This window comes from Dunckerocampus dactyliophorus, chromosome 11 (genome assembly GCF_027744805.1).
Source record: "Dunckerocampus dactyliophorus isolate RoL2022-P2 chromosome 11, RoL_Ddac_1.1, whole genome shotgun sequence".
Classification (NCBI taxonomy): Eukaryota; Metazoa; Chordata; class Actinopteri; order Syngnathiformes; family Syngnathidae; genus Dunckerocampus; species Dunckerocampus dactyliophorus.
Genome location: NC_072829.1, coordinates 21,375,903 through 21,400,877, shown reverse-complemented (window position 1 = coordinate 21,400,877; position 24,975 = coordinate 21,375,903). Strand labels below are relative to the sequence as shown.

Sequence of the window (24,975 nt, the reverse complement as noted above, 5' to 3'; positions counted from 1 at the left end):
TTTTTCCTCGTTTATTTTGAGTAAGGGAAGTTGGTCAATCCATTTAATCTAAATTAATTACAAGTATAGAAGTTTTAGGACAGTATGCTGCCTGGAGTTATGATCACTTATTACGTTCCCTCCAAAACGTTTTTTCGCCTCAGTTATATTAACATAGAGAACTTACAGTATATTGGATTTCCACGTCATGCAATGAGTTTTGTTATATTTTTTTCATCATTTTGTCGCACACCACCGCCAGTGAACACCAACGAAGACAGACCGATGCTGTCAAAGGTCAGCCGTACATACTGTCGCACTGTCGCAAAAAATCGTGGCTTTTATTACAGTAGTGGATTTGTGTGGACGATATTACTGTTCATGAACAAAATTAAAGGTAGACTTACAAGTACTATGTACGTTACTCTCTAGTATGTACCAATTTCTAAGCTCTACTGCTTAATATGCAACGTTTGTGACACAGAGCTTAACATGCTTACATCGGCTAAATGTACATTTCCGAGCTCAGTTCTTCGCTTGTGCTACTTGAAGCTCATTTGAATGAGGCTAATGAAACAACACTAAATAACACACGCCATTAAGTCATTTCAATCAACTGTTTAATGTTGTAGATAGGCAAACTTGCTGTGTAACACAAAATGGAAATAATGCAAAACAAATTCTTGATAGTTGCATATACTATTGTTTAAGTAACAATGCCATTTTGTGAGAAGATCAAAAGTAGAAAAAAAACTGCATAAGACAAACTCTAATGAAAGAAAACTAATTTTGGTCATTGTAATGCTCCATATTTCAATAAAAGGCTACAATATTATCGGTGTGCAAGGCCTCATGAGCCCTCCCAGGCTGCAGAATGCACTTCCTTGTACTCTGGCCAGTGAATAATTTATATCATTGGCAAACCAAAGATGTCAGGCACCCAAGATTTATATGATAGTACAGTTACGAGGGTCAGGGGGCACTTAGTCCAGTTGAGGAGCAGTGCTTTGTATGCTCTTCTAACAGATCAGCACCGGTTCAAAGTGAACAGGATTGTTCTACTCATATCTGCTAAGCTGTGAGGGACACACACACATGCAGGAACTGACAACACATGGGACAGCACATGAGCTCCTGTAAATGTTTAAAAAAAAAAAAAAAAAAAAAAAAAAGGGTAGAGACATGAATAAGAAGTAAAGCACACATTTGATGTAATCAGAAAACAGTCTGAGCCAACAGAAGTACAATAACTCAAAAGGGAGGAAGTAAAGATGTCCAAAAGACAATCAAACAGCATCCTTGAACTAAATAAGACAACTATTATCTGTACAGTTTGCTTGGCTTGAGGCACGAGTACAAACACGTATTTGTACATGGTGTGGTTGCTGCTGTCAACACTGCATGGTCACATTGTCTCCCTTGAGTAAGTTAACTGAAGAGAAAAAGGTCTTCCAGGCACTCTGGGTTGTAATTGGAAGAAAAAAAATCCAACTACTGATTATCTCATTTAAATGCAAAGTAATTATACTTTTCTTTTTAAGTAATTTATATATATATATAATGTATATATGTACACCGTCACAAAAGCCATATATGTAGTACCAAAGATAATTGATGTCTGTAAGTGGAAATCTCCAGACATGAATTAATCAAAGCTTTAGTTTCACACGGTCAATGATTGCCAGTAGGACACAAGGCTCCATAATGAATGTATGGGTCTCAACATGGAAGGGAAGGTAACAATGCTCTCCATTCTAAATCTAAATGCAGATCCTTTTCTGGATGATGTAATTTGTCACATTGTTATCTCCCCCGATAAGCTTCCTCATAACTTCAGAGAAAAGTGTGGAATTTCTATTTACAGTCTACAGGAAGACAAGGACAAATAAGAGGTAACTTGATATATTAGAAGTTAAAATGGCTGATCATGTTATCCAAACTTACCATTCAATAAAGTTAGAGAAGAGGCATCTCAAAAACCGATGCATATACATTTTTGCTATTCTGGTGATTTCATTTGATTGAGGTTCTAAAAGCAAATCCCCTGACATTACTCTGGATAACACACCTCGCATTCATAACCGGCAAGGCACACAATTTACAACAGCTGTCTGATGACCACCCCCAGACCGCACCCAACATTGGTTCAAACTCCATACACACACACACATTTAGCTCCATTTCACTATACAGCATTGTTTTTTGTTTTTTTTAAAATAAGGACATCGCAGTGTTTATTGTGAGTTGACATGATTCAAGTACTCTTTGTTTGAAGCTCATAATCCTTCACTAACAAGCCCTCAGATATAATCTCTGCTCTCCAGCAAAATCACTTCCCAAAGTTACCAAAGTCGGCAAAGGCGTCATGTTTGGACTGTTGGACCATTCCTGGATTCATCCCCATTCCCATGGCACCAGGCATTACCATTGGCATACCTCCCTGTGGCATCCCCATGTTCATGCCCATCCCCATCATCCCTTGGTTGGAAGCCATTGCCATCCCCATCATTGCGTGGTTGGGGGTCATTCCCATTCCCATCATGCTCGGGTTGGAGGCCATGCCCATGCCCATGCCAGCACCAGGGTGCATCATAGGATTCACAGGCGGTCTGACTGCAGAGGGTCCAAGGCTCATTGTGGAAAATCCTTGGGAGAGCATGTTAGCACTTGCCTGGTTGCCTGGAATAAATGGATTTAACATGTTAGAGTTAGTCAACAAAAGAGCGCATATTTAATGTCACCAACATTCCTTTCATATCAGGGCTCCAGACTGCGACTAAATGGTCGCATTTTGCGACTAAAATATGAGACATTGCGAGTGAATTTTTCATCTACTTGCGCATGTGCGACCAGATAAAATTACGTGTTCCATATTGAGTTAACAAGGGATGTCCCTTATTACTGCGAGAATGAAAAATAGTCTGGGAAATGACGCAATCACGGGACATTAACAGGTAGCTCATGAACTACCAATAGTTACCCATCTGATAAATTAAATAGCTCACCAAAGAATATTTGCTTCACCTCTTAGTGTTTATTATAACTGTTAAATTCAGACATGATGCCTGTATTGAATATAAAATAGCAGCAGTGCAGCTGGTGAGGCCTTTAGGCACACTGCATATTACTGAGTGTTCGAGGAATCTGTGCTTTAAAAAAAATAAATAACTAAAAATTAAATACAGTTGTAAAACACTTGCAAGTTTAACAACTTTGATAAAGAAGGTGACAAACACTATTGAATTCCTTAGTTAACACAGGTTGCTGGGGTAATGCTTTCAAGTAGACACATTACAGAAAGTGAACTGGGCCAGTGTGTGTAATGATGACTGTTCCTGCTGCTAAAGCTTACAATAAAGTTCAAGTGAGCAAGTATATGGCTCTAAATATACACTCTTTACAGTCAAGTTTGTTACGGACTAGAGTGTAACAGCATCCAGTGGCTCTTCTGTCCCCTCCCTCCAGTCATCACCGTGTTCACCAACAAGTCTTGAATAAAAATAAAAGTGCTGTTAAATGTAATTGATTTACTTTATTTCTTAAGGGATTATTTCTTAAGGAAAAATTCGTAGTGGAGGAGTTTGCGTGTCCCGATGATCCTAGAAGCTAAGTTGTTTGGGGCTTTTATGCCCCTGGTAGGGTCTCCCATAGCAAACAGGTCCCAGAGGAGGGACCAGAAAAATAGTGCCTCAACAGACTCCTATGAAGAGACAAAACATTGAGTTTTCCCTCAGCCGGATGCGTGTCACTGGGAAAATTTGGGTCCCCCCTCCAATGAACCTTATGGGAGGGGCCAAAGGCTTCGGGTGCAGAGTGAGCTAGGTGGCAGCCGAAAGCGTGTACCTTGGTGGTCCGATCCTAATCTGCAGAAGCTAGCTCTTGGTACATTCCGGACGCCTCCCTGGGGAAGTGTTCTGGGCATGTTTGACCGGTAGGAGGCCTCGGGGAAGACACAGCACACTTTGGAGAGACAATGTCTCTCAACTGGCCTGGGAACGCCTCAGGATCCGCCAGGAGGAGCTGGACGAAATGGCTGGGGAGAGGGAAGTCAGGGCTTCCATGCTTAGGCTGCTGACGCCACGACCCGACCTCAGATAAGTGATAGAAGATGGATGGATGGAAAAATTGCTTTGATTTTGGTACATTTCGGTTTTCGTCTGACCTTTCGAAACTAATTAATAAAACAGAGTTGTTTCACTGTACTTTAAGACTTATTTTAGTACAATTTTAAAAATTAGCAATCATTCAGTTTGTTATATTGATATATGCATTAACACCGGTGTGTGTGATACAGCGGGTGGAGAATTGTAAATGCGCGAAAAATGACAGAAATGATATGGAGCCGTGTAAATAAGATAAATAACCCAAGTCTATTTAGTTTGTTGAATAAAAAGGACAAAATATAGACCTGTTCTATACAGAAACAATGTCTGTTGTAATCTGACGTTAAAAAGAAAAGAGATATCATAGGTACGTTTTTCTCTAACCTTGTTGGAGTGTATTGAGGGTGGGTTGACTTGGCTTGGGCGCCTGCATGCCTGGACCCAGAAAGTCAAGGCTGATATTCACAGAGTGGTCTGACCAAGTGGAGGGGAGGGAAGCTTTGGCTGCAGCACCCTGAGAAATGACTCCCTGCTGAGCAGTCTGCGGTTGTAGAGGCGCCCCAATGTTGTGGATTGGCTGGAAAAGACATTAAAAAAAGAACCAAATAAATAAAACACTTTAAGAGATGTTTTAATACTACAATATTACCCAACAATATAATGATTTAAGTTCTTTGCAATTTGTCTTTCTCCATGGTAGAGACATTAATATACAGGTTCAGTGAGAAATCCACACTATGCTGCAATAAAAGTAATATAGTGTAGTGTGAAAAGTCAAGATTCACTCTCTGAAACCAACTCTGAAAGAGATAATGAAGAGTTACAATTCCAGGTTCTGATCTTAATTGATTAAACAATATTCTTGAACAAAACAGACTAAAGGCAGTGGTGGGTGTCTCCTTTAAGTGGGTCAAGAACCTTTCAGAAACAGAACACAGTCGACATGCACCAGCTTTTGTCGGGTTTTTAACGTTGGTTTACACATCTCAAACCTGATGTTCTTATTCTTGATGTCAGTTGTACGTAGAGTGGGCGGTTAGGTAGAGATCTCAAGGGGGAAGAGCATCTGTTAACGCTCTACCGTCAAGTTTATAGTCTATTTCAATCACAAGAGACGTGTCTTTATCACACAAGTGCACACTGACTGATGTGGTCACAAAGCAGTGCAATTGGTGAATAAATGCATACAAAGGGATGGCTATATGTTCTAACACTTATCTATTAGGGCCAAGGATAAAAAAAAAAACAACAAAAAAAAAAACAAAAAAAAAACTGGGGAAAAAAATAATTCTTATGCCAACATACAAGACATGCACCTTTGGAAGTGGTGGTGCTAGTACCCGCCTCTCTAGTATTAATACTAATAGTATATTGAAGTAGTGGGTGTAATATTATTATTATTTATTTGTATACAAAAATGTGAGTATATGTGTGTATTTTTAAACAATATTTATTTGTCATACCTATACTTTGTACTAGACACATACTTTGATCACGTGAATGTGTTGAAGTAATTACTTTTATGTCTTGTTCTCACTTGTGTTTCGTCATTGTCGTGTTCTTTTGATCATGCTCTTTTGTCTTTACAGTTGGAAAAAAAAAAAAAGAAAAAAAGATTGGTCTCCAGATTGGTCTCCAGAGGCAAAATTGTTTTATCAAGTCCTGAATGATGCTTGTTACACGATAACAGCAGTCGTCACATGAGGTCATGTGACAGACATCTCCTTTGGTCTCTCCTGTTCAAGTACAGAATGCAGAACAGCACTTTAGCATCCATTAGGTTTAGCAATGACTAACTGAAATCTACAGCATCAAACAGAAGGGAAAGCAACAGCTCCCTGCTTCAGATTTTTAGCTGTGCTTCCAAAGTAAATGTGCCACCTGTTCTTAAAAACAAAACAAAACAAAAAAAAAACCACTAAGCAACATTTCTTTTCTGCCTGGGATGCTGTGTACTCTCTCTAGCCCATTATAATTGTACACATCAGTCAAGTAACATTAACTGATAATATCAGCATTCCAAACCTGTCAAGGATAATTCTTCCCAAAATGTCAGCATGAAACTGATGTCATGTAATGCTAAGTATATCAATGAATTATTCAAAATGGATGCTTGTGTGTATGAGTGCAACCATGCATACCTGTGACCTAGACTGAGGCAGGCCTGTGGTGCTCATGCTTTGTGTACTGTTCATGCTGAAGTTGAGGCTCTGAGAGGAGGTGAATGTCTGAGATGGCCCCATCAAGTCAAATAGATCTGCTGAGGACGCATTGTTTCCCGCAGCTGCAACTGGGGCAGGGGCAGGACTTGCAGTCATGGCTCCAAAAAGGTCATTTCCACTGGTGTCAACAGACTGAGCAGATGCTGGCATCTGGCCACCAGGGAATGCATTCCACTCTCCAAAGTCTCCATTGCTGCTGGAGACTGGTGCGGCTGAAAGATAGGGGAGATAGTACAAAAAAAAAAAGAAGAAAAAAAAAGAAGAAAAAAAAAGTTATTTTCCACTCAAGTCATGACGTTGATATTTTGAGTGTAAATAACGGCAGCATTCTGCAAACAGAAATCAAAATGTCAAATTGAATCTGTCCTGGCAATCAGCAGTTGAGTCTTTGTAGGGTCACTCCAGTTTTATTGAGGGTATTCTCAGTGATAACCAATGCCACATTTTAAAATTTAATTGAATTGATTCTGCTTGTTGTCTTTCCCTCTCAACTTCCTCTGCCCCCCCACCACTATCTTCCTCTGTCCCTGTCTCCTTGTCATCCATAACTGAAGCTGATGTGTGTCTGTTCTTGTTATGCAAAGCAGGTAGCATGCACCATATGGCCAGCTTTCCTTTTGAATATTCTAGCAGTATGCTGGAATAGCTACAATGGCACAACACACACTTAAAAAAACAAAAAACTTGAATCCTACCAGATCCTGCAGAAAGACCAGCAGAAGCAGCGGGTGAAGAGAAGTCGGCAAATCCACCAATCAAGTCTGAAATGAGAAAGACACGAAGAGGTCCATTTTTTATAGAAGAGCTCCAGGTGTTGAGCTGCCAGTTAGCATTCCTTCAGTGTCAGAAGTGCTGGGCAGAAAGGATGGGTGGTGACATCTGTTCAGTCCACCCGCCCTCTTCATTCACCAGGGACTACTCCAAAAAACATCTGCTGCACTTAGTTCCTATACATTAACTCCCTCCTCCAACTGTCCCCAAAATCTGACGCCAGCGACAGCAGCTGCACACTGTGAAAAGTATGGAAGTGTCTGTTTTAAGTAAGCTAGATGTCAGGCCATCAGATCACCATTTCCCATTTCATGAATAATCAAGTACACAGACTGAAATTGTCTTTACTGCTTGGACCTGGATTGTATGAGTGTATACGATTAAACAGACGCTCGGTGACCCATAACGTTACCAATTTATATGGTCAATTACATTGTGCTGCTATATCATTGTATCACTATGGGGAGTGACGGAGTGCAGTGCGACTGATCTTTTACATTGCACTGATTTCAGCTGTAATATGTGTCTTGATGATTGAGCACCCACCTGTAGGTACATAAGTCCATTTAATTGCAGAGGAAAAAAAGAGCTTACTAGACTTTTGACCAGGACTTTGGTTACATTACAATACAGTATGTATGTTATGTGTCCGACCACACCTCATTTTATGTATTTACTTAAACTACACTTGTGAGAATATGACAAGTACGCCATACAAAAATCTTTGGCTTTCATACATTTGGGCAGACTGCAAACTGCTAACAGACATTTTTTACTGAAAATCATGGTTGAATAGGTCTTTCTGAAAATGAGTTAGAAAATACCTGTGGAAGCAGGTTTTGAAGGTGTTGTGTCTACCATTAGTAGATCAGCGAGTCCACTGCTAGAGGGCTGTGGGGCTGCAGACTGAGGCTGCAATATGATAATATAAATAGATAGATGAGAGAGGGACAATATGCTTCCATCTACTGTATAGGAAGTTTCTGTTCAGCGTATGCTACCTGTTTGGTGGTGGCGTTTGGGCTCTTGTCTCCTGTGTACTGGGCCGCCGCCCCTAAGTCCACTTTCCTGGATGGGACACCTCCTCTCTTTCTTGTAGCTGTCGTCTCTGTTGCTTGGACTATTTGTACACTCTTGGTGGTAACAGTCTCTTCTTCATCTTTGAACTCTTTGCCTGACTTGCCATTATGAGATGAGCGACCTCGTTCCTCCTCGTTGTCACTTGGTTGAGAAACAAAAAAAATATTGAAAGCCATTGTAAAATGTTTTAGTGTTGGATATATATTTAAATGCTAAATGTAAAGCTCTGTTTTCACTTGTGCTGGTAAGCACTGATGGTATAATGTAAATATCAAGTCTTATATATTGATGCTGAAAGCACACCACATGAATCACTGAACAAGGAACAGTAACGGATGACAGAACATGCAATCACAGTAAAATATGGTGTATAGTTCAGTGCTCTATTGTATTCAGGCTAATCATCCTGGTTTGAATTTTATCAACATTGTTTAACTCATTTGTGCTCAAAATTGTGATTTGACCTGTCAACCTGTCAATCATTGTATCACAGCAAGGTACATTTTCAAAATGGTTAGAATGGGCTTTTGGCAATGGGAGTTGATAATGGAAAATGGTTTGTGCCTCTTGCTCCTACCTAAATCGGTCTGGAGAGTCGTCTCTATCCTTTTTCCTAAATTTGTTGATGGTATCGTCAATGGTGCTTCCAATCTTGTCACTGATCTCTCCCAACTTATCGCTGAAAGGGAACTGCCCTTTATTACTCTCCCAGTCATCATCCCACCTGCCACGGCTATCTGAGTCATACCTGTCCCCCGCTGGAGGCCAACACATCAAAACAGGAGGATTAGATCAGACAGAGAAAAACAAACATCAGTGTTTTTGTTTAAGGGACTGAAATTAGTTTCGATCAATTTGTCAACAGTGGACTTACAGTAACCTCTGTATCCTCTACTGTCGGAGGACACGCCAACATATTTATCTTTGTTTTTCTTTGCTTTTTTCCTCTCTTCCCTGAGCCGTTCATCATCCTGGACAAATTCCACCAGCTCCTTCACCTTCTGCCGCACATTCACCCCTTGGTCCTTCCCATGCTCATCTACGTACAAAGATGCAGCATATAATAACTAACATGAGCAGATAAAAAAAAACAAAACAACTTAAATGCTGACTAGCAGTCTCGCACATACATACCACAGCAAATATAAAATAAATAGAAAATGCTGAATGCTCTTTCTAAACTACACCTTAAATACACATACGGTTGAAAATAATGAAAGCCGCTTTAGGTGTGTGTGTGTGCGTGTGTGTGCTTGCATTTGTGTGGTGTAAGGAATTGTGGTATAAGCAAAGCTTTCATCACAGCTCACACTGAAACTGTTATTAATTAGCTTTCTGTTAGAGAAAGCCTCTCATTATCAAAGCAGAACTTTACAGCTAAAGTGACAATGAGTCGCAGTGGTTGACATGCTTGCGTATGCACTCCTCTTCCAAAATGCAGCGGGAAAAAATGGGAGAAAGCAGGAGAACACTTACCAACAAAGTGGTAGCTTTCTAATGATCTCAGGTCATAGAGATGTTCTCTAGCACTAGTGACAACCCGCTCTGATCCATTCCTGATTAGATGAGCAAGCAATAGTAGGGACTGCAGGGGGGGCACAGAACATATAGTAGTCATAAAGAGTGATTTTGTAGTAATATGAATATTGTAGACTTCTATCCAAACGGGCCAAGATGTATTTTTTTTTCTGGCCTGCAAGGTATTGTGTTGAGGAAAATTCAGGATCGGTTAAATGTCAAACATCCAAGGGTTTTCAAAACATGGTTTTGATGTATTAATGATTAATAAAATACATTTACCTGTAAAGTTGAAAACAACTGTACACAGTGTAATTGTAAAAAAAATCAATTGCAACCCAGGGCCTTTGCTCCTGGTTTGCAGAAATGCAAATAAGTTTGTAGTACATGGACATACCTTGTAGACTCTCCTCCAGTTTTTCTTGTTGTCTCTCAGCATGCGGGCCCACAGCATGTTCATCACCTCTGGGAACTGCTCGTACATGAAGGTTGCTCTGAGCATTAACACATTTGCAAAGGAGGGAAACAGCCAGCGCGTTAGCATATCATGATGCAAGTTGATCTGGCTTGAGCTAGTAATAACATCACTGGTCAAAAGTTTTTCGTTTTCAACCAAATTGCCTCTTTTCGGAGTATTATCAATATATAATTTTAAATACTACAAGAATATTTTAGCTGTGTGGATTACTGCAATATGTAACTGTAACAAAGCAAAACCTTTATTTGAGATAGTAAGAGAGGCAGCATGCAACATTAATTGAAATTTAAAGACATGTTGAGCTACAAAAAGCAGCAAAAACAATGTACAGCAAAGTACTGTACACCATTTTGTTTCTAACATTTTCTTTCTAAATTGTTGGGTTTTTAAAAAACTAAATCACCTTTCAGTAAAATCATTCTGTTGTGCTCACCTTGAAATTTCACTCATCTGCTGTCCTGACGGCCCCCAAGGGTCATCATTGGTTGCCTCTCTAACTTTAGACTCCACCTCCGAGTAGTTCATCACCACATTGGTTCTGGGCAGAATAAAAAAACATTCAATATGAAAAAAACAAATGATACGTTGTTTTAATGAAAAACAAAACAGATAGAATATTCATTATTTCCCCCTCTCTGTTTCAAAAAGTAAAAAGGCTGCCACTGCCATTACTACCACATCCATACACTTGTTCTTTCAGCCTTTGAACAATGGGACAAAGGCAATGCTTGGTTGTGAACTCTGGATGAAACCAGCAGTCAAAAAAAGAAAAAAAATAACATGTCTGTGAACAAAAAGGAAATTTGTGTCCAGTATAAAACCACGAGACTTGCTGGAAGAAACCTCTTGCTTGGTGACATTTAAACTACCAGCAGTACAATGTAGGGCAACAAAAACATAGTCAAGACTTATTTTGGCTATCTTAAAAAAAAATCTACCAAATGAGAACAGCTCAGTAGCTTGTGAAAACACAGAATGATGATAGAAAGTAAAGCCACACGTTATGTTTCATCTGTTTAGTCCTTGTACACATGTTGCAACTTCTGTTTGAAGTGGTTAGAATGTGACCTTGTTGAACAGTCATGAAATATCCTAAAAAAATGATGAGTATGTAGAAGTTAAGCCACAAAAGAAGACCAAATACAAAGAAGGAAAGAATGTGGGACCTCAAAATGCAACTAAGGTCATAGAATTTGGAAAGCAAAAATTTGAGGTTATATTTGCATAAAGAGGTTGGACTGTCATCATGTGCGATCCAATCACTGTTAATGACGACTCTGCAATTTACTGTTTTAAGTTTACTATATTGCAGTAAACTTCTTTTTACTCTTTCAGTGTTCAAGAGCATGATGCATGATATCGAATCACCTTCAGTAAGCCTACTTTTCCCACTTGTGGGAATGCTATGCCTCTGTCACGAATGTTATTATTAGACTTTACACCAGTGTTTCCATACATTCATTTGTTTGTAGCAGTCCGGCACGTTTCCAAATACATTTGGACTGCCACAGATATATTTGGCACTTTTATTAAATTACAAAACATTTTTTTTTTAGACCGTTTAGATGCTCTCTGTTTGCCCTCGCTAACAAACACATTATATTGGGACTGTCCCTGTAGATTGTCGTTACAACTGCATACAGTAGATGGCATCGTAACTCTGCTGCTCAATACACATACCACAACTACTTTGTCGCACACTGTAACGCATCTGTTAATCAATACAGTGCGATACTAGATGTACAATGACGTGTACATTATCTTTAAAATCAGCACACACTTGCATGGAGCCCAGGAAACATCATGAATGTATTTTTAAATTGTCTGTGCGTGCTGTAAGGTGCATGAACACGCTTCTACCAGTGCACAAAATGAAAACAACAATTTCATGTTCTGTCGTTAAATACGTTTTAAAGACATGAGACAATGTGGCACGTTTCTTATGACACAAACAAAAAAGTTCAGTTTTACCTGTCCACTCACAAACACAGAGCCGTAGTTTTTGGACAGGTCTGTTTTTTAGGTTTAGTGACAAACTGTAACTGGTTACGGTGCATCATAATCTACGACAAAAACAACAGAAGTCCGAAAGTGTAATTGTGAAGCAACATTCTCTGCATGTTGACTAAACACAGTGCACACATCCTTGTTTTCCACCAATCACATACTTCTGTAAAGAGCAGTTCAATAAAACTATTATACAGTGGAACCTTGGTTAGCGTCGTTAAATCGTTCCAGAAGGTCTGACTCTAACAGAAATGGGCACTAAACGAACCAATTTTTCCCCATAAGAAATAATGTAAATCCAATTAATCTGTTCCAGAAAGCCAAAAATGTTGCACAAAACACATTTTTATAGTTTTACAATTATAGTTTGACATGAAAAAAAACAATTCAAAGTCCATATAAATAATGAATGAAGGGGATAAATTAACTTTTAAGGTTCCTTTTACCTTCATTTAGGCCTGTCACGATAACAAATTTTGCTGGACGATAATTGTCCTACAAATTATTGTCGATTATCAATAGTTTTTTAGACCGTTTTTTCATTAATTTTATGACATAATGACATAATGCGAGTACATCATATCAAAAGCTACTTTAATTTCTCAAGAGTATTTAACATGGTAATTGGAATGTCAAGAGCTTTTAAATAAAATGATAGATGCAAATGTAATAGCTTTATTAATGTATGCCATTTTTAGGTCATCCTTATTTTATTACCACTATTAGACAAGATGTGCACCGCTCTTATTTTGAAGGCTGGAAGTGTGATGAAAATGTGTATTGACTCTGGCTAAGTGAGATAGCTATCGAGTCATCACCTTCCTGTTTTGACATGAGTTGTTTCTTGAATTCAATAGTGTTTCTCACCTCCATACTGTCACCCAAAATGGAGCCAAAGAAAGCTGCAAGTGCCAGCATTTTGATAAATAAGGTGAGAAACATTAACAAATTCAAGAAAAAATGTCATGACAAAACAGGAAAATGGTGTCCGTGTGGTTTCTGGCTGCCATATCATGTCTAACCCTGTCCCTAACCCTAACAGTTGTCTTCAATGAAGGTAAAACTAACCGTAAATGTTCATTTAACCATTTCGTGTGTAATTTATATACATTTCCAATTGCTTCATACATATAAAACTATAATTATAAAACTATAAAAACGTGTTTTGTATAAACATTTTTGAGTCAATCGCTGATGACATTATAGACGGGCAACGTAACTTCTGGTTCCGGTTGCCATTTTGTTTGTTAGCTAATAGAATGCTAACAAGGAAGGATGTTTTCTGAGTCAAAAAAATATATATAAAGAATACAGTTGGATTCACTCAGTGTATTAAAAACACGACAAGATGGGCGCCATATTGTATGCTAATCGAAGAATGCACACAAACTGCGGGAAAATTGTGGCGTAAATTTGATGTTAACCAAAAAAATGCTAACCGATGTGGACACTATCTGCCATCCGAGGTTCCACTGTGCTGTATTTCAATTTAAATTCTTTCATTACATTATAAAATTTGGGAATCACAACTACATTTTAAATCATTCAGCTCTAGTTTTAATCTCAACCTCTCATTTTCTCTCAAATGCAAATTTGTACGATGTGATGCATTGATGTATTTCGCTGTAACTTGTATGCATGTTCCAATAAATTAATACATTACCATTTAACCTCAGTCTGCGGCATGGCAAAAACAGTCAAAAAAGAAAGATTTTGTTCATACTCAAACAGTACAGCTGTACATTTCAGCAGTATTATCATATATTTATGAATGATTGCCTACTTAGGGTGAATGACTTGTTTTCAGAATAAAAATACACAAAAAAAAATATTTTTTGACCAAAAATCTACAATTTGTGGGGCTGTGAATGCTGAATCTCGCATGTGCAGCGATCTACTGTAATTTGAACTCCAGATAACGAAAGTTTGCTTGTGAGTACAAAATACACATACAGGCAACATATGCAATACAGAGAGCATTTTGAAACACTTCCACATTTAGCATTCAGCGGGGTTGCCATGACCATTCAATATTAGTTACGCAACTACATAGTCTCTCAAGATCAAAATCTCCAGCATGGTACAGCCAAACTTTTTATTTCTTTTTATCAGAGATACAGTATAGCCAAAACATGATATGGCGGGTACATTTGGGCCGTGCACTTCCTAACCTCCTCACATATTAATGCCACCTCAGCATAAAAAAGCAGCATTGATTTGGTGGTGGTTTAACTGGGACAAACCCTTTTTTGTGGTTGTGAAGACAGACTGCATCACTATGTCAAGCTCCGGGGGATGATGATTACACACAGAGTACACTGTGTTCTCATGGAAAGAAAATTGTTCCAACATTACCACGGCAGGTGCTTTTTATTTTAGATCAAATCAAAACAGGCGAATGCAACTAAATGTGAAGGTCCAAAATACAGTCCATTCCTGCACTCTCATGATTCAGGATTCGTGGCCACGCAAATTTGTGGATTTTTCGTCCAAAAAAAATTGTTTAGGTTTTTTTGTCACGGAAAAAAAGGCTGTTTTTTTTTCCCCCACAGAAAACACATCTCATTCAGTCTGTAATCATTTTAAAATATGTCATAACACAGGAGAAATGTACAGCATACATACACAATTTGTAGTTACAATTTGTACACGTTTATGTCTTTATGCTTCACTCACATTTTGTCGTCTTATTCGGCGGTCTTTGAACGCACCATGCAGTGAGAAGCATCTCACATTGTGACTCCGATTCCATCTGTTCATCGTTTATCTTACATTATCATTTATTTGTGATGAGTGCCTATGCATTTTGTATTTTAAAATGTATTTGTGATTTGTAATGCAAGTGTGTGAGGCATATTGATGAGAGAAGGGGAGACTTCTGGAGCTGACTCTAATGTAATAATTACAAGCCACCCTTGTAGCAAATGTTGATCCGAAATTGGAGAACGTCAACGTCAAGCTAGCAGCCATCTACTGTTATTCTGGAATGGAAAAATAGCCCCAGTTTGAAAGATGTAATCATTTCAGAGATCACATCTCATTAATTTGTAGCAAGTTCTTCCAGTTACTTTCGATTTGTTGTACGATTTGGACGTATCCTCTGCCTCTGTAATCATTTCGGATACTGCACAATACCTCGTGTATAAACGACACATGCATACGGAGGCAGGATGTAGTGATGCAATGCCTTATCTTATTTGCTGGTGGCCATTGCCTTCATTATTGCCGATAAAGCAGAAGTTGCAATTCTCTCCGACAGTAGTGTAGTAACACATACCTTTTAAACAGATACACTCCATAGAGTTTCATTTGTCCAAGTGTTTTCCTCGTTGCACACACGTCATTTTCATGTATTAACAAAACAAACAGCTGAAGCGTAATCAGTTGGAAACTGTTTACACTACATTACAGTGTATGACACATAATGTATTAATCACCCAAGACATCAGGGAAACTCTGATCCTTTGTTTAAACATACTCCAGTATTACATTTTCCTCTTTCTTTTGTGGCCTTTGTGTCACACTACCGGCAAGAGTGCATCCAGCAGAAAAACACTCTTGAACAACAACCGCCTTAGGTCAAATGTCTGCAAACATGTAACTATTAACACTGCATGTAAGGCCTATTTTAGAAAAAAATAATATAATATAATACAAAATGCGCATACATGTAAAGCTACATTAGAAAAGAAAAAAAGAGAAGTTGCTTGCTGAGGTCAAAGCTGGTAAATATTTACTGCAGGTGCCATCACACACAACTGACACTTTAGTGCAGTTGTAGTAGGAGTAGTGCACTCCTACATTTAGTGGATGTAGGAGTGTCAATGCAAATCCTTTGCATACACTTTTTAAATCAGTTCACAGTAGAGCGGAGACACCGCAAACGTTTGAGCAGTTTTATGGCCCTGTATACCATGGAAATACAGGGCCACTATTGACGATAACACTGTTTTGACTTAAACATTTAAAATCATTGCATGATTTTGTCCTTAATTTCTTCAGCACGACTATGATCATATGGCAGGCAAGCAAAAAACACAACAAAACACACATAATTGGGAAAATAAACATAGAAAATAAAGCTAATATCGATCCGATAAGGATACGACCACCGATATCAATACTATGGCAGTATCAGCCCCATTGTCAACCAGCTGTTGTAATGTAAACAAGAGAAACTGCACGTCTTGTTAGCTAAATGATTTGTGATATACAAACAAGTGGTAGAAATACAGAAATAAATGATACACTACTAACATTGTAACAGTATTTAGACATGTTGGATCAAATGAAATTATTAGACATACGGTCACACACTAAAGTGAGTCAAACTTTACGACAAGTGCCATAGCGGCCACGTCACACCGTGAGTTTATGTATTTAAATGCTGTCACTTCAAACGGGGGTTGTGAAAAGTAGTCATATGCTTACAATCGCAGACGCATTCCCCCTCTAATTAACCAAAGCTGTCAAACTAGCTTAGCTGGCTAGCCGGGTCAGTTAGCCTCCTAGCCAGGAAATTAGCTTATTGGCTAAGTGAGTTAGCTTGACCTGCTGGGAACAAACACCAACAACACGCTTAAGTATGCCGTAGAGGAACATTACTTCTCATACCAACGAAAGCAACAATGACATAATGAGTGTATACGTTGAAATAATGAGTCCGATTTGCCAAATACATCGCCAGCAAGCGTCCAAAGCTAGCTAACTTGTTTGAGCGACGTGACGTCAAACTTTTTGATACGTGTCTCTTTCAAACAGGTAAACTCGGCACGCAAAAAACACCTAAACAGCTACGAGATACTCACGCTTTGTCAACCAACTCCCGAACCTTCCACATGTTCAGCATCTTGGCTCTGTGAAAAGAAGCTTTCCGCCTCGCTAAAACGCTTCACTCAAAGCCCAACACCGATACCAAACCTTGAATTGGAAAAGTAAAGAGTGGTCACACCTCTCTTTCTAGACAGGAGGCGCAAACGCACCACCAGGCCGTCACGACAGCTTACTGACATCAGAAATGATTGCCTCCGTTTACTACAATTACCTTGATGTGGAAGAACAAAGAACCTGACATTACACCTCGCACCAGGAGCACCTTGTTGCGAACTTTGTAACGGAAACACATAAGCAATATAATAACGAATTTACTGTACATACATTCCTCATTCATGTTTTGCTTTCTAATCTATCTATAATCATGCGACGCTATCTATAATCATAGTTACTGAAACAAATAAACCATACGACACTAAATGTTGATAGTAATAATTATAACACAAATGTATGTCTTTAAATATATATATACACCATTCACATATTATTCAGGTTTTCAGTGTATTTTCAGGATGAAGCCACTGAGTAACACTGTTCAGTACTTTTTGCACTTGTTGGTCTCAAACAAGAAACTGAAAGACAAAATTCCTAACAGGTGTGTGATCCAACGTTTTTTAAGCCTTTTTACAAAATTGAAAAGATATATAAATATATCAAAGTGCCCCCCGCATTCTTTGCTCTTTTAGGATGTGCCCCTTAACGGAAAAAGTTTGGACACCCCTGCCTTCGCATGCAAGTACTCTGATAATGCATTTTTAATGAAGCAGTGCATTCACACATTTGTCATAACAAGTGTTTGATTTGACACTGGATGTGCATTATTGTTAAGTTGGAAGGGTTATGTTAATGTTTTGACTGTGTGTTTTAGTGTGTTTTGTGTGTGTAAACACGAATCAACCCATTTTGATGACAGCTAGTTAGTCTTTAACAACTATGTGACCTAGAGGTGGTTCCGGTGAGCAGATGGGGGGAAAGCATAAGCTACGGCCACATACACACTCAATATGTTTGTGCAATATTTCTGAGATTACAGCGAATAACGGTGCATGTTGTTGAAATTATTTGCTCCAACTGTGTGATGCATGAAGACATAAAATCATTGAAAACAAGACAGTCGAAAAGCAGTGAAAGCTTATCTCCGTGTCAGACATAACGGAATAATAAATAAATAAATAAATAATGCTTGTAACATGTCAATTTGCTTTCTTACGCCCAATCAGTGTGCATGAATACATTCTTGTATCTGTCCTTCATTGTTTCGCTACACTGCTGGACATTCTTCCAGGTGACTGCATTTCACATTTTCGAATTGATTTTAGCATAAATTCTGCATTTTGTTGCTCATTTTAAACTCATCTCCACTCAACGACAGCTGGTTAGCAAACGCCAAAAAAGGTGGCTTCTCAGAGTTTCCTGAACTTTTTTGTTGTTATGATGGACTATCAGTGGTTAGCATGTAGGCCACACAGTCACAGTCCGGAGATCGGGAAGACCTGGGTTACAATCTCAGTTTGGGCATTTCTGTGTGGAGTTTGCATGTTGTCCCCGTGCGTGTGTGGGTTTTCTACGGGTACTCCGGTTTCCTCCCACATTCCCAAAACATGCATGTTAGGTTAACTGGAGACTCAGGTATGAATGTGAGTGTGAATGGTTGTTTGTCTATATGTGCCCTGCGATTGGCTGGCGACCAGCCCGGGGTGTACCCCGCCTGTCGCCCGAAGTCAGCGGGGATAGGCTCCAGCATACCCCCGTGACCCTAATGAGGAGAAGCGGCATAGAAAATGGATGGATGGATGGATGATGGACTATCTTAGTATTTACGTTTTCTGAAATACATATTTGAACTATTTCTACATGCCAAAACAGTGCATCTATTTTTGCTCTGACTATGCATGACTTCTAGTTACGAACACCCTTGTTCGTCCCCCATCTCTTTGAGGCAGGGCTGACAATAACAGGATGTGACGTCACGTGAAACCCAGCAATCGATTAGTTGGAGAATTGTTACTTCCTTGTTAACATGTGTAACTGGCGTACAGACAGTGAAATGTGTCATGTTATTGTGCACGGATATCTATATCACCAATCTGGATGTTGCTTCACTCGCCACTGTTCACTACGACTACACAGGAAACTAAATATCGAGTCAGTGAGAGGTCTGTTCATGCTCAGGAAAACACTGTGCCCTATCGTTTTGGGAGAGAATTTCAAATCCCAAGCTCCGCCCTCAGCCTAATCTCATGAAACAAGAACACAATAATTACTTACTCTGGTAACTTGACAGACTAATTCTGTTTTTTTGGGAAGGTAACTATAACTAATTACTTTTTAAATGTCATTTTCCAACACTGGTTGTAGGTGAACTAATTGCCCCTGCTTCTTCCCTCCTTTGTGACAGACACACTTGCCTGAAGCGCATGGTTGAAGTATTTCCGATTGTAAGATGACTCAAGATTTAACAATCTAAAGTCGTAAAGAAGCCACAAGGGATGTTTAAGGCATCTTTCTAATGTATAAGCATTATGTTGATAAAGGTGTTTATTTGTTCAAGTGAACAGCTAACTGAGGCATGGCGTACAGTGCATTAGAGCAGAGGCCACTGTTTGAGCATGGATGTGTCAAAGTCTGCGTTCTACATGGCAGTTTGTGGTGTATTTTAGGAGCATCTCAACTAACTTCTCACGCTCCACAGTCAAAGGAAAACCTTTCATTTTTGTCCAAATGTGCTCAAGCCACATAAAAGTGAGCAGGCCATCCCCCCTGCATGCTCTCACTCCCTCCTCATCTGGCATTCAGGCATGCAATGACCCAGTGATGCTGTGTGACAGGCCAGCGAGGGCACTGGCTGTTTGTGTCAATCCAGATCAATCACTCCCTCTTCTGGACGGACGACGTCATCAACGCTCACAAAGGTCACAAGGGTATACTAAAGCCAGGCCTGCTGTGGCGAGCAGCGAGGTCAGCATGGCATGTGAAGCGCCTTGACTGACTTGAGTGTCATCTCAGATATAGAAAGAGTTCTTGAGGAGGAAGAAGAGCTGAATGATTGGCAGCAGTTGTTTGGTCTTGTTTTTAAATACACTTCCAATTCTCATGTGACTTGCGTGCTTATACAAAAACATCTAAAGCCTTTTTGTCCTATTGATTAATATAGCTCTGGGAAAGACGGCCTACATCCATCAGGATTCTCTAATGATACGCGTAAATCGGCCCTTGACTTACACTTCAATAGGAGAGCAGGAGGAAACAACACAATAGCCAAAATACAAGCCTGTTGAGAAAAAAAACAAAAACAAGAAACAGCACTTAACAGCCCAGAATGCACTGCACCCGAGGGAGCAGCCTCAATTACTGTTACACGTCCGAAGAGCAGAACTCTAGGAGTAGTGATTGCTGAGATGGAAATGGCCGTGTGTGATTGTGCATGTGTGAATGTTGTGTGTGTGCGTGTGTCTGCGAGAGGATGGATAGAAAGGCACTCAGTAAAAAGATCTTTCAGGAACACTTTGCCTCGGTGACGTTGACGCGAGCTGTTGATTGACGTGCACTTCTCGACACAAGCCAGAGCTATCAAGCTATCTGCCACGCATTAGGCATGGCGTGCTCCTCTGGGAGGGGCCTAAGTGGTAAATGATGTTGCTCAAGACACTCTCTGTCAACAATGTGTGCGTTTTTGAGACTGCGGATGCTGAGGAGAGCAAAGTATTCAATCAAAGATTTGATTGGAAAAAGCCCATCTGTCCTGGAAGATCAGAATTCTATCTGCTGATGTGTGGGTAGTGTGGGTGTGTGTATGCAATCTTGGTGAAAAATAAACTTAATTGTTTTGATTCCAAATAATATCAGGGTGTTTGTGTTTCACTTTTCAGACAAAAAAGTTGTTTTACATTTGATTTTGTCATGCCACAACCAGAGTCATCTTCCACAGTTTCAAAACAGCAGAAAATTGTGGTGTAATTGTAACACTGGCAACACTAGGGGGCACTCTGACTTTTCTGATCCTGTGAGATTGATACACTACCGGTGTGCTTAGTTTTTAGATTCATTTTCAAGACTGTATGCCAGTCAATGCTGGATGACCAGGCTGTGTGTTTACAAAGTTCCCGTGATAAAAGTGCTTGGAACATCATCTCTATGTGCATAAAATAGCATTTTGTGACTCTATCATTGTTTCTAAACACCCCTGTGGAGATACAGCGCCATTCGGTAACAGTGCTCTTTGTTTTTCACATTACCTATAATTTAACAGCTCTGTGGAGTCATTTGTTGAGGCTCAGCTTTCCTGTTGTCCATGGGACTGTTCTTTCTCTGCTGTTGTATTCCATGCTGTTTTTGTTGGCCCCTTTGCAGCCCCAGTGAGATCTTAGGTTCTTTTCCCAAGCGATACAACCCCCACACACATCAAGCAGTATCTGACCCTTGTCTCCATGACACATGACAGGTCCTCTGTGCTGAGTGTGTGTGTGTGTGTGGTTATGTGAGCAAGCACTGATGAGTGTGTGTGTGTTAAACTTCCATGTAAATACCTATATACAGTACTGCATAGAGATACAGTATGTACCCAGCTTACGGAACAGATCTGTCGCAGCATGTAAGTATTGAATGTCCAATTGTGATGCGTTCAAAGTCACGCACACATCCTGCTGTGATCTTAAACCACACACACAGATGTTCCTAATGGGACAAAAGCAGTGTTCCCATTCCTGTGGATAACCACTTTGTTTATTTTTCCTTTAAACTTGACTTGACTGCCACTTTCGCTTGTGAGAAAAAAGATGGGGAAATGATAATAATAATTTAAAAAAAGCGCAAGTAAGCCAACAACAGAAGCTCCCACCGTGCTTTAGGCCTCCAAAGTCAATTGTCAGTAGAATAAAACTAGTGAACCTCAGCAACCGTGACTTAAGGGGGGCAGTCATTCAGTGTATAATAGAAGCTGATACAGTACCTGTGTGCAGATCCTTGCTTTAAATGAACTTGGGATAAAGACTTACAAGTATTTATGAGTCGGCATGTTACACTAAATCCTGTTTCCTTGAACCTGGCCGAGGCATCATAGACGCGGGAACCCACGCAGGTACGCTCAAATCCAGCGAGCATCTGCTGCTTTACTACCAGATTGAATTAGCAATTACAGAGAGTAAAACGCAGAACAAAACATCTGGAGCTGTAAGGAGTAGAGGTTATAAATCTGAGCGAGAGGAAGGGGGGTATGAAAATGAGCCAAAGTGAGATTCTCAAGGACAGTGTCTCTGATTGGTCCATTAACATGGCAGAGGTGTCAAAAAGAACCTGAGGCAATGGGAGAAATGGGACAGAGCAGAGGGCTTTAGAGGGCATAAGCAACACAAGTGAATGGAGAGGTACTATAAATGGAGAGTTCCAACACTGTGACAGTTCCAACAGTGTGACTGAGATAGAATGATAACTCTCCTCACAGGAAAGTACCTCCATAATCAGCCAGAAAGCAGTGGAAAAACAAAGATAGTGAACCTTTGTGGAGAGTTAAAAAAACTTCATGTATACAAGAATTCATGATACTCACATAACCTGGAATTCTCGTTTCCCCTGCAAGGAAGAACCCATTACATTTTCATTACATACATCAACCATTTTATTATACTGTATCTTTCCAAAAAACAATAGTATAGAAATTAAACTCGGATGTAACTTAGAGTAGACAGTGTACAGCTTGGAAAACAATATAGATTTACTTTACTATCATCTGAGAATATCTCAACACATGAGCCTTTATTGTCTAAATAGCTGGCAACAAAAGTGAACAAAGTGGTACCTCGGTTTTCGTTATTAATTAATTCCAAAAGGTCAGATGAAAACTTTTTCCCATAGGAAATAATTTAAATACAATTAATGTGTTTAAGACACCCCAAAAAGTTAACAAAATAAATTTTATAGAGCATACAGAGAACAATGCACAAATAATTATAAATGACAAATGAAATGGACAATGTGCACTTAACTAGTAATAAACGAAACATTTTTAAGTGTATTGAACACTCTTGATGGCGAGGACAGGTGGTTCTTTCTTGAATTCAGTAATGTTTATCTGTTAACTAGCATTGCCGTAATTCTCTTCGGCATGGAATTTACCAGAGCTGCACAGGTTGTTACTGGAATCCTCTTCCGCTTCTTCATGATGACATCACAAAGCTGGTGGATGTTTGACACCTTGCACTGCTCCACCTTCTGTTTGAGAATGCTTCACAGGTTATCATGTTGGAAAACAGCCTTGCAACCCGGCTTCTGAAGAGAGGGGTTCATGCCCTGCTTTAGAATACCACTGTACATGTTATCACATTCCTACGTATTTACAATTGGCGAAAAGTACATTTGGAATACAACAGGTGGACAAAAGCATTGCAACTGATGTGAAAGGATTAAATAGGCTTTGTTTCTTCCGACTCCTTTTTGGACATTCGCAAGTGTGTAATGTACTTTGTGATGTACTCGAGTGTAACTTGTATGCATGTTCAAAACTAATCATACCATTACCATAACCATTATCATTTAGACAATAATAGCTTTGTTTTGAGTTATTTTCCGTGTTGTAAATCTATATTGCAACACAAGCTGTACACTGACTACTACAAAGTACAAGTACTATATATCCAGTTTCTATAGTATTGTCCCTTGGGAAAATATACTTTAATGGAAATGCTTGCTGAAACATGAGTGGTGTATTCACTTTTGTGAAATACTGTAAATGTGTGAATTTTTATTCAAGATAAAAATACACCTGACAATTTCATATTTTCTCAAATATCTCAAAGAAAAATGCACAAATACTTTTATTACAGTACTGTGCAAATGTCGCGAGCTGTGTTGCTACCATGACATTTTGTATGTCCTGCTGGCATAGTAAACAGTAAGCTATACAGTTTGCAGGGCTTGGGGCCGCTAGCATGCACACAGCAAAAGAGTGGTATGAGCAAGGAGCCCATCAGCACGACCGAGCCAGTATGCCGAATTTTGTCAAAAGTGGTGGCAACATAAAAAGCAACCAAACGAACTTGCCCACCTTAAACATATCCACCCGACCCAGTTTTCCCATCTGGGAAAAAAATTACACACCGACAGTCAACACACACTGAGACATTTGATGGGCAAAGTATATATAAACGGAACAGCGCAAAATGATGTGCGTTCACAGAGTGTAGATTGCTAAATCCCAAAAGAGATGCTGCTCTTTAAAACAGTTGAAAAGCCAGCATTTCAAGAAATGCTCCAAACGGCTGATAGACAGAATGAATTGCCAAAGAGAAAATACATGTCACAAATGGCAAATTCACAACAGTGAAGGGTACATATTAAAGGACATATTTCATTATTATGATATATTATTATTATCATTTATCATCATACATGATCATAACATTAGTGGATTATTTGGGTCTCAAAAAATGTTGACAATATTATCCTTTAGCGTCAGTTTGTGGGCCAATAAACATTTCAAAACACACCAGCATTGTTTTGTGACATTGTTAAATAAAAAAGTTTGTTTGTACTGTCATATATTTTCAGTGTACTGGTTTTGAAATGAATGTTAAAATTTCATCTTGTGTATCGTCTCATCTTGTGAGTTGGGTGTCTTCATGTAATTTATCTTCACTGATTGGCATCAATGAAACCATTCATCCCAGAATCAGAATGGCACTGCCCCTCTGTTTCATCATCCTTCATAAAATGCCCTAATCACTACCAAACATATCGACTCTCTGTGTGGAGTTTTTATATTCTGCCTATGCTTGTGTGGGTCTCCTCGAGCTACTTCCTCCCACAGTCAAAAAGCGTGTATGTCGGGTTAATTGAACACTCTAAATTGCCTGTAGCTGTGAATGTAAGTGTGAATGGTTGTCATGTCAGCTGAGATGGGCTCTATCTCCCCCTGCAACCCTGCAGAGGCGGTATTGAAAACGGATGGATGGATGTACAGTATATTACATGTGCATAGTCAGGGCTGCTC

At 39.4% G+C, this 24,975-nt stretch overlaps 1 protein-coding gene across 1 annotated transcript; it reads right to left on the bottom strand.

Moving 5' to 3' along the window:
- Nucleotides 1-578: 578 nt before the first annotated feature.
- Nucleotides 579-17,103, bottom strand: clint1a (clathrin interactor 1a). Its single transcript, XM_054792183.1, has 12 exons — nt 16,967-17,103; nt 10,585-10,689; nt 10,071-10,167; nt 9,632-9,740; nt 9,030-9,194; nt 8,733-8,913; nt 8,077-8,296; nt 7,900-7,987; nt 7,000-7,065; nt 6,224-6,516; nt 4,467-4,659; nt 579-2,658 (listed from the first exon to the last, which is right to left on the bottom strand). Exons 1-12 carry the CDS (start codon nt 17,005-17,007, stop codon nt 2,309-2,311), a joined length of 1,908 nt encoding a protein of 635 aa, XP_054648158.1. The 5' UTR covers nt 17,008-17,103; the 3' UTR covers nt 579-2,308.
- Between the last annotated feature and the right edge of the window lie 7,872 nt (nt 17,104-24,975).